General features: G+C 49.9%; 1 protein-coding gene across 3 annotated transcripts in view; it reads left to right on the top strand.

The window, feature by feature from the left end:
- Positions 1-670: 670 nt before the first annotated feature.
- Positions 671-10,705, top strand: part of Esyt3 (extended synaptotagmin 3) — a 47,574-nt gene continuing 37,539 nt past the window's right edge. For 2 of the 3 annotated variants that reach the window (XM_087905487.1, XM_087905486.1), the window contains exon 1: positions 671-1,201. In XM_087905487.1, the coding sequence (XP_087761613.1) occupies positions 863-1,201 (339 nt within the window). In that variant the 5' untranslated portion in view covers positions 671-862. The remainder of the gene's footprint in view (positions 1,202-10,705) is intronic. The other variant, XM_087905485.1, reaches the window with a different exon arrangement.

Raw genomic sequence — 10,705 nt, 5'->3', positions numbered from 1 at the left:
CTGCTCCACTTGGTTTGATAGTTCAGGCATGGCTATGTGCAAGCCGTGGGCTGCCCTGATTCCCAAGCAGCTCAGGGCTTGTTTCCTCTTTCTTTTTCCATTCCCGGGTCACCTGCCTTCTTTGGGCTCACCACAAGAGAGCAAATGACTTGTGTGTGAAGATGGCTGGGCTCCTGGAAGCTCTGATCCAGACTGAGTGATTCCCTTTGATAGAGGGTTTTGAAAGTGGTGCTGAGGATGGGTACAGTAGGGTTCCTAAATTCAGCTTGGCTGTGCTGGAGGCTGAGTGCAGGCTTCACAGACAGCTTAAGAGAGAGCAGCACGGCAGATTCTAAAGACCAGCTGGAGGTCCTGGATTCAGAGTTAGGTCCACCCTGGTGATGACCTGGTTTGTGAAGGGCCTGGAATACTCAGCCAAAAGTCCAGGTAATACTGTGTTTAAGGAACAGGTTTTAGGTGATGTTTATCCATGGGGAGCCAGCTAGGCCCATTCGTAGGGCAGCGCTTGGCCCATCCCAAATGGCAGCTGCACCCCTACTGATAACATCTCTGACAAACTTTGGGATCTCAGAGTGCCCTTTAGGCCACATCAGACTGACCACGCCCCCTTTCACCTGGGCCCGCCCCTGGTGGCGGAGACTTCCGGATTTCCCTGGTTGCCACAGCTCCACCCAGTTGGCCTTATTCCCAAACACCGCAGTCTACGGGTGGAGAGAACCTGAGCTCCGGGCGCGGAGAGGCTGGTAGAGCAGGAGCGGAGCGCAGCGCAGACCTGCTTTGAGGACAGATGTGCCCAAGCATAGGGGTGCGCCAACTTGAGCTGGGGTGAAGCTTCAGGAGAAGGCAAGAGGGCGACAGAGAGATGCAGGCAGAGGAACCGTGCGCCCCGAGCGCACCCCGCAGCCCCGACGACGCGCAGAGAAGTCAGCGCGCACGGAACCCGGAGCTGCGCCTGTCGGGTCAGCTGTTGCCGGAGCTTTACGGCTTCGTGGCACGCGTGCTCTTCTATCTGGCACCCGTCTACCTGGCAGGCTACCTGGGGCTCAGCATAACCTGGCTGCTGCTTGGCGCCTTGCTCTGGATGTGGTGGCGCCGGAACCGCCGCGGGAAGCTGGGGCGCCTGGAGGCCGCCTTTGAATTCCTAGAGCACGAGCGGGAGTTCATCAGCCGCGAGCTGCGGGGCCAGCACCTGCCGGCCTGGGTGAGCCGGGTCGGGTGGAGGGTTGTGTGCTTCGGAGGGGGAGAGGGGCGCACAGCTGGGGCTTCATGTGAGGACTTGGTGGTCTCAGAGAAGAGTCTGGGGCGGGCTACACCCAGGAGTGAAAAACAGGGCGTCCAGGACTCCGCAAAGTTACTGGGAAACAGAAGGCGCTTCTTCCACTCGCTTGTTGATTTAAAGATCTCGCGCAGGGCGTGGCACTTAGATGGACGAACACAGCAGCGATAGGAGCAGCAGGCTCTGGTTGCCTTTAGCCGAGGCCTGGCAGGAGTGCCCGGCCGGGCTAGAGGTGCCTGGCCCGGACGCTGCTCTGGACCACTGGCCTCTCCCTCCCTATGCCATGGGGATGCGGAGGCCTTATGCACACTCGCAGGCCAGGGATAAACCCGCCTCCTGGTGACGGCTGGCCTGGCTATGGTTTCTCAAATGCATCTGGTCCTGAGAACCACCTAGCTCACTTAAAAACAAGTTCTGTGCCTACAGCTTAACTCCTCGGGTGGGGCCCGTGGATCCTTAGGATTGGAAGTCCTTAGGATTGGAAATGGTTGGAAACAACCATTTCCAAGGGTTGTTACATGACAGATCTGCCCCCTTTTAGTGCTAAATCTAAGCGCCTCCACCTGCGTGGGATAGTAGTAACCTCTACAGCGGGGTTTGAGAAGAATGGCCTGCTGTCACTCGTTTGGAAATTAAGTCCTGCTGTATGTAGTTTGCTAAAGTCACCATTGCAAAGTACCACAGTTGCGGTTGCTTGAATAACAGCAATTTAGTGTCTCATAGTCTGTAGGTGATGAGTTCAAGATGAAGCCATATCTGCAGGGTCCATTTCTTCTGTGGCCGCACTCTTCTCCTCTGCCTATGGGTAGCTTCTGCCTTCACTTGCTCCTCCATCCATGTACCCAACTGTGTCTATGTGTTTTTTTTTCATACAAGGACAGCAATCATGGCATTCAGATACATTCTTAATGACTTTATTTTAATTTAATTAGATCTGTCAAGATTTTCTCTAAATGCAGTCGCATTCTGAGGTCCTGGGGGATAGAACATGCAAGCTTTGGGTGAGAAGGTTCAGTTTATTCCCCAGCACTAATATGTGGCTCAGCACCAAAGCTTTGTACAGATGAGTAAGTAAGTGTCTTTGGGTTGAAGGGCCCAAATGCTTGCTGATAAGGGTACAACAGAAACTTCAGTGAGTATGTCCCTAGAGTAGAAGCCACAGTCTGATCCAGTTGGTCACATGGAGCATACAGAGGAAAATGATGGTGCCTTATAGATGCCCATCTCAGGTAGGATAGGAAATTGTCATGGAGGTCCTGGACACATCAAAAGTAGGCGCCTGCTTAGAGTCCAGTGAGGGAATCAGAGGCCTCACATCGTATTGCTCCCAGACCAACAGCCTCCCGCCTTCTAGAGGGTCTTTGGAAAGGTCCAACCTCAGTCTGGGTCTTCCAGACTCTCTTAGCTGGTGACTTTGGGTGCCAGATGCTAGGTAAGCTTCAGGATTGAGGCGGTGGTGCTAGACTGGGCTCTGCAGGCGTAGAGAGGCTTGCGAACACAGCCCAGAGGAATGGACCGGGCTTTCTGAGGGGGAGTGTGTGCTTGGCCTGTCTAACATGTGTGGTCAGAGGAGGCAGGCGTGAGGGAGACAGGGTCAGCTTCTGAAGGCTGTAGGCCTGGAAGGTGCTGGTGGAAGACTTTGAGAGACACTGCAGGAAGAAGGAAGGAATAGGTAGGGGTAGAGAACCCACTTGTGAGAATTATTTGAACCTGGCAGTAGCAGGCACAGCAGGAGATGAATATGCTAGAGAGGGACTATAGCTGCTTGTGGCCTCTAGAGTGAGGGAGGAGCCAAGGGGTCCAGGAGCTTTCTGATTCAGAGAGTTGGGTGATCATCACCATGCCTGGGGGTTCTGGGAAACAAGTCTAGAGAGTGTTCTTTCCCATGAACACCTGGGAAGAGTGCACAGCTTGATGCAAATGTCGCCCTTTGACCAGCCTCATGGAGGACGAGGTGGGAAAAGTGGGGCTCATGTGGTTGACTATTCTGCTCACTTCCTCTTTTTCTGCCTCAGAATAGGAACGCGTACTACTTACAAACCCAGGGAGCGAGGGAGCCCTGTCTGCAGAGTGGAGGGTGACATGCAAACCAGCAGAAGGCCCGTCACACGGTTGACTTAGCCCCCAAAGCTCTGTCTCCATGTGTTGGCTATAATGAGTTAAGTATTTGAAAGCCCCAAGTTTAGAGCCAGGCACACGTGTAAGAGTCTGAGCACCCCAGAAATAGGGACGAGAGGATCAGGACTTTAAGGTGAGTTTTAACTACACAGCAAATTCGAGGCCAGCCTAAGATACATGAGGCCCTGTCTCAACAAAACTACCCACATAGAGCACTTGTCCAGAGCCAATCACGAGTGGCTTTATGGTCCTCAGTTTTCTGAGCCTCTGAGGACCTTTGCCCAACGTTAAACTAATGACCAAGTGTCCCAGGAGAAAATTTGTCTTTTGGGAACTGATTGGCTGCAGAGAGTAGAACAAGAGGGGAGGGGTGCACAGAGAACCTCAGGGAAGCCTCATTCCGCCAAGCTGGGCCTGCTCTGTGGTTCTGGGGATCCCAACTTCAGCGCCACAGTGAGGCCCACTGGCCTCCGGACCTGGGCCTTCTCGCTCGGTCCTCGGGACTCTCCATGAGGTCAGCATCCAGTCACCCTAGCACAGGAGCGAGCCTGCCCTAGTCCCACCATTTCCAGGGCATTCACCGAGCCATTAATGGACTTTATTTATCAGGTATTTATTTTGGCTCTGCTTTGGTAGAGAGTGAAGTCTGGTGAACGCCTCCCCCAGCTCTCGGTCTGCTGGGGTGTGTGAGGGATGAGAGCTGGTTGCTAGGCAAATAGCCTGAGGTGGTGTAGAGAGTGGAAAGAATTGTGGGAAACATTGGCAGTTTGTCTGTGGCTCTGGGTCTAGCCCAGCTTGTTACTGCCAGCTGATAGCAATCGACTGGCAGCCTTGCTGGGGACAGTTAACCGTTGGGGACTGCTGGCAAGTTGGTGCTGAAGAGGGAGAGAGTGGAGACTTAGAGGTCTCCAAGCATTCAGCAGGGTATACCTGTCTCAGGGCTTCTGAAAATTATGAACCTGTAGGAGATGCTCATTTGGAGATGCCTTTTAGCCATGAACCAGTCCCATGTTGGCTTGTCTCTGCCTTCACCCCCCCCCCCCCCCACTAGGACCTATTCCCTAATCTTTCTTCCTCACCCTCTGTGTGACAGGGTAAGAGCCAGGGAAGATGACCCACCCACTCAAAGTGATGGATGTGTGGAGGCACCAGCAGAATCCCTGGATTGTTCCTCATCAGCATCCCTGCTGGGCATTCAGGCAGACAACTAGGGCCAGAATGCTGCCTTATTTGGAGCTGACCATTCTTACTGTGGGTGGAGCAGCAACACCCCCCCACCCCCCACCCCGACCCACCTCGACCCACCTCTCCTTGTCTGTCCTCACTGATAGTTCTGTTAAGGAGAGGAAGTCAATGCAGTGGGGCTGGGCACTCTCAAATGAGCCTGCCAAACTTGATGCTGTCGCCAGTGCCACAGAAGCAGTTGAGGGCCATGTGAAACCAGCAGCGGGGAGGGGATGCCCACAGCCCTAAGAAATCATGCAAGTCATTTGAAGTTGAACCTGTCCTCAGGAAAGAAGAGGAAGCAGGGCTAAGTCATGTCTTTGTGTGTCTGTTCCATGTCTTGGTGATGCTTCATGGACTTAGCGTGTCCTCGGCCAGGACTGGGCAATAAGCGGGACAGTGTGGGCGTCCTTTTCCTCCCAGCCCAGCACAGGGATTTTAGGCATCTGTGTGTTCATCCTCTACTCAGTCAGCAGGCATTCACAGAGGCCTTGCGATGTGTGAGCCACAGTTCTGCAGGATGAGCCACAGATGTAGGTGTGCCATGGCCTCTGCCCTTGAGGAACCAAGGAGCAGAGGGGGGACATTAGGCCCATGGGAGCAGTTTATTCTGAGACACATCAGAAGTCCAAGGTGCTGAGGAATTTCGGGGAGGGATCTAGAGCAGGTGGGGGATGTCCAGGAAACCTGCCTGGAAGATGCACTGTGGAGTAGAGTTGAGGCCTGTGGTAAAGGTGGAAGACACTGGGCCCAAAGCATCCCACAGGTTTGGTCACTTAAGATGCAGATTCTAAGACAATTTTCACCAAATTCAAATTCACCTGAGATTGCCCGTGGCTTCATTTAGAAGTCCTGATTCATGGTGGAACAGGAGTGTCTGGGTTAACCTCTCCTGCACGCAGGTGCCCAAAGACCTGAGTGACCAGAGGAGGTCACGTGGCAGATGCAGCTTAGTGCCATGGGTAGGAACAGTGCCTGCCCTCCTGTGTTGCAGGCTCCTCCGCACTGGACAACAAGGAATGGAAGCTGATTGCTGGCTTCCTTTGGCTCCTCTAGGAGCATCTCAGAAGCAAGCAGAGGTGGCATTTCTGTGGGGATATCCCTGGTGACTTAGGGAAGAATGAGCTTCCTCATGGAGAATTATGAGGATCACAATGTGAGGGCCGCAATTCAGTTGTATTGGTCAACAGGGTTTGGGGACCCTTGCCTGCCTTTCTGTGATAGTTTTATCACTGTGACAAACACCTTAGAGAAACAACTTTTGGAGGAAGGTTTTATTTTGGCTTGTTAACTCAATGGTTTCTGGCCGAAGTTGGCTGAGTCCATGAAATTCAGGCTAAAGGTTAGGCAGTGTGTCTCGGCAGTGGGAGCACGTGGCAGAGGCTGCTCACACTGAGAGGAAGGGTGGGGCAATACACACCCTTCAGAGCGTGCCTCCAGTGATCTGCTTCCTCCACCTAGGCCCCGCCTCCTACGCTTCCATAATCGCCCAGCAATGCCGTCGAGCTATGAATCTTCCAGGGATTAATCCATCCGTGAAGTCAGAGCCCTTATGATCCAGTCCCTTCCTCCAAGCCCCACCCCTGAACACTGCTATACTGGAGACTAAAGCCTTCAGCACTTGAAGTTAGGGACACTTTATATCCAAACCACAGTGTTTCAGCCTCCTCCATGCACACACAGTTCCTCCTCCCTGCTGAGCCCCAGGGATTTCTAATCTCTGAGAATCTAGAACTTCAGTACAGGCTGCTCACAGATACCAGAAGCAGAAGACTTCCTTTCTCCTCCTCCTCCCATCCTATTGAGGCAGGATCAAAGATGTATCTGGTTGGCAGCAGCCCCCGCCCGCTTTCCTGCTACTTGTTATAGGGACAAAGCAACATTTTTTGTACTCTAGCCGAGAATATGAGATTTGGTCTTCTAGTCTCACAGGGACCCAGGGTCCAGGCCTCATGTACTCTATCTCTGTATTAAGACAGGCCTACTCCTACCCCAAGAAGCCTATGTGTCATGTGTCCTTGAAACCAAAGACATCTCAGAATCCCATAATCCCCCACCCAGCCCTTTGCACAAGTTTATTTTAATTAAAAAATTCCCTTTTTCTTCAAAATTTTAATTTTTTAAGGTTGAAACACATTTAGAATACAGTGTGGCATTATCATTATGTCATTATACTGTGTTCTCATCCCCCCCCCCCACTGGTCCCTTCCTTCCCCTGGCCCCCCTGCTCCCACGTCACGTGTGTCATGGGTCATGTTGAGATCTCTTCCTCCCCTCTCATGATCCCCATTCTGGTTTCATGACTACATATACCACCCATATACTACACATTTACAGACACCCTATGTGTAATCTTAAACCTGAATTACACATGTGAAAGAAACTGTGGTAGTTGTCTGAGTCTGGCTTATTTCACTTAACGTAATGATTTCCATATTTTCCTGTAAATGTCTTGATTTAATCTTTATGGCTACGTATGTACCACACTTTCTTTATCCATTCTTCTGGCTAATTCCATTTCTGGCTATTGTAAACACTGCAGCAGTAAACAGAGATATGTAAGCATTCCTGTGGTCTGCCAACTTAGAGTCCTTCTGGTGTAGACCCGAGAGAGGGACAGCTGCCACACGTGGTAGTTTTATTTTTATTTTTTCCTAAGAAACCACCCCACGGATTTACATAGTAGCTGCACGAGTTGGCCCTCCCACAGGCAGTTCCTCTTTCCCCACACCCTCCTGAGCCAGCGTTTGTCACTTGTCTCCTTCATGACAGTCACTCTGAGTAACGTCAAGTGGAATCTAGAAGTAGTTTAATTTGTCTTTCCCAGTGGCTAAGGATGTCGAACACTTTGTCAAGTTTCCACTCACTATCTGCGTTTCTTTTGTGTTTACTTTTTAATATTTTAACACTGGCTTTAAACTACGTCAAGATCTGGCTTTCTTAGCCACGAAAGCCAATGTAGGTGGAAGGCACAAAAGACAGACTTAGAGAACACCCAGGTCCTCCACCCAGAGATGCATAGTTCTCGAGCTCACGGATGTGCACAGATGGTATGTGGAAGTTAAGCAAAACAAACTTGTACCTCTCCTTACTTTGAAATATTCTTTTAAAATATTTACTTTTATTTGATGTGCAGGAGTATTTGCTCACATATATGTATGTGCATTGTGTATAGACTTGTAGCAAAACTTATGAACATTTTAAATATGTATTTTATTTGTTATTTTGAGAATTTTATACATTTGTACAATCTATTTTTATTATATCTAATGCCCACTTTATCTTAACTCATCCAAGACCAGATCCACCAACATGTACCTCTCCCAATTTGATGTTTCTTTTTAATTTGAGGAGTTTATATATCAGCACATTATATTTGCATGTCTGCCACGCCCTTCTCTTCCCCCTCCAGTTCCTCCTGTGCCTTTCCTCAAACCACGCCTCCTTTTGAATTCATATCCTTTTTGCCTATTTGCATTTTTGTTACACACACACTCACACACACACATGCACACACACACGTGCGCGTGCACACACACACACACACACACACCCTACTGAGTCTGATTAGTGTTGCTCTTATTTGCATGTATTTAAGACTGACCCCTTAGGATCGGGATTTCATTGTCGATGGGGGAAAAAAAAGAAAGAAAAGAAAAACAAAGCAAAAACTGGTTCTCTGTCCCTTTGCAGCCGTGACTACCTCTAGCTCTTTCCTAGGGCTGGGGCCTCTTCTTGTATCCATGCTGGGTCTTTGCAGGTCTTGTACAGGCAGCCATCTTGCTAACAGGCATGAGAACAACATCCCTGTCCTGTTCAGAAGAAACTGTCATGAGCAGTCCTTGTCCTTTGGCTCTATACTCCTTCTGCTCCCCTTTTACAATGCTCCCCGAGCTGAGTCTTAGGTGTGGAACTGTGTTATAGACGTGCATTTGGGGCTGGGTATCCCATGGTCATTATTCTCTCCATTTTGACTGGCTATGGAGTGCTCTTGTCTCTGCCTGCTGCACAAAGAAGGTGCTTTGATGAGGTGTGAGAGCCATGAAGTCCAGTTGGTGCTGCATGTGTGTGCATGGTTGTCAGTTTGTCCACTAGAGTGGTGGTTCTCAACCCTTCTAACACTGAGACCCTTAGAACAGTTCCTTATGGTGTGCTTGCCCCAATCATAAAGAAATTTCATTACTACTTCATAATTGTACTGTTCATAACAGTAACATAATGTTGTTACTGTTATGAATCCTAATGTAAATACCTGTGTTTTCTGATAGTCTATAGTGACCCCTGTGAAAGGGTCTTCAACGCCTCCCAAAGGGATCATGGCCCACAGGTTGAGAACTATTGCACCAGAGCATGCTTCTGAAGACACTTCTGCCTACTCTGTCAGCTTTCAGCTACCAATAGCTCCTCAGCTAGGGGTGGGATTTGTGGCCCCTTCCCCATCCATGCCGGTGCTGTGGCCAGCTTGATCTTGTGCGAGTCTTATTCAGGCCCCCATAGGGGCTATGTGTTCATAAGTTCTGGAATCCTGTCGTGTCCAAAGACACTTGTTTATGCAGCAGCCCTCCCCAGTTGCTGACTTTTGCCCTTCTCCTGTGATGTCCCTGAGCCCTGGGAACAAGGGGGTGTGATGCGGATGTCCCATCCAAGGTGAGCGCGCCGCCAACACTTACTCCCCGCACTTGGCCCAGTTGTGGGTCTCCGTATTAACTGCTCTCCACTTCAGGAAGTTTCCATGCTGAGGGTTGAGAATTTTACTAACCTACGGTGTAAAGATAAGTATGTAGAAGGCAGTTTGATACCGTGTCCATTTAAAGCTTACGTACATTTAAAGAGACTTGTCCACTTCGTTGTTGCCTCATCAGCCTCAATGACTATTATTTTGGGGACCTTTATTAGTGTAATGAGCAAGAAGATACTATTTTTTAACCTGTAGTATTATCAGACTTGTTTAGATTATTGACTTTCTAGCCTATCACTGAGGTCTCCTGGGAAACCCACTTTGGGCAGATGACTCAATGGTGAAATGTTTGCATTGCAAGCAGGAGAGCCTGAATTCAGGGCTTCAGCACCCACATAAAAACTGAGTGTGGCAGCATATATGTCTGTCATCCCGGAGCTGGGGTTAGAGCAGGTAGACCCCTGGCGCTTACTGTGGAGTCAAATGTTGAACCCCAGATTGAGTGAGAGGCCACATCTCAAAACATAAAGTGGGGGCTGGTAAGATGGCTCACTGGTTAAGAGTGCTTACGGTTCTTGCAGAGGACCCTGGGTTAATGCCCAGCACCCACTTGGCAGCTCACAACCATCTGCCACTCTAGTTCCAGGGGATTCAGTGCCTCCTCTGACCTTCATGGGTGCCTGCATGCACACTATGTAAATATATGCATTCAGGCACATGCACCTGCACATAAACTAAATAAATATTTAAAAAATGGTTTTAAAAGGTGGGGACGACACTCTAGGTTAACCTCTGATCCCCACACATATGCACACACCTGTACACACACCTGCATATACCTGTACCCACACCTGCTCATACAACATGTACACATCACATATGAGACAACCTGCTCTGTGGACAGCTCTGAGCCCTTATCCTTAGCAGGCTGCTGGGCAGCTGGTCATTGTTGGCCACTATGGGAATTCCAGCTGATCAATCTCTCTGTTGTTGGGCCCAGCTGGTTTAGACCAGTTTGCTATCTGGGTATGTTATTAAGAGCCTGCGGATTACAGGATAGCACCAGACAGGTTGGCAGAGCAATTATTTCTCTGAAAGCATGTTTAGCAGGGTAATTTAATGCAGAAAGGGGCAATTTAAAAGTAGTTGTCAGCCAGGTGTGTCGCACACCTGTAATCTCGGGTCTCAAGAGGGTGAGGCAGGAGGACAGCCTACACTAAGTGAAATTAGTCTCAAAACAGAAAGTAAACATGGGAGTAGTTTTCATGGCTGAATATTTGCCTCCTGGCAAAAAGGGGGAGGGGGTGACAAAAATTAGTGAAATAGAGGATTGCTTTCCTAGGAAAACCACTGGATCAGCCCATGTGGTGTGGTCTCCAGGCCCAGAAGGGGCAGCCTGAGGGCCAGCA

Source organism: Myodes glareolus, chromosome 4, assembly GCF_982192425.1.
Source record: "Myodes glareolus chromosome 4, mMyoGla1.1, whole genome shotgun sequence".
In the NCBI taxonomy this organism is placed as follows: domain Eukaryota; kingdom Metazoa; phylum Chordata; class Mammalia; order Rodentia; family Cricetidae; genus Myodes; species Myodes glareolus.
This window is presented reverse-complemented; position numbering and strand designations above follow the sequence as displayed.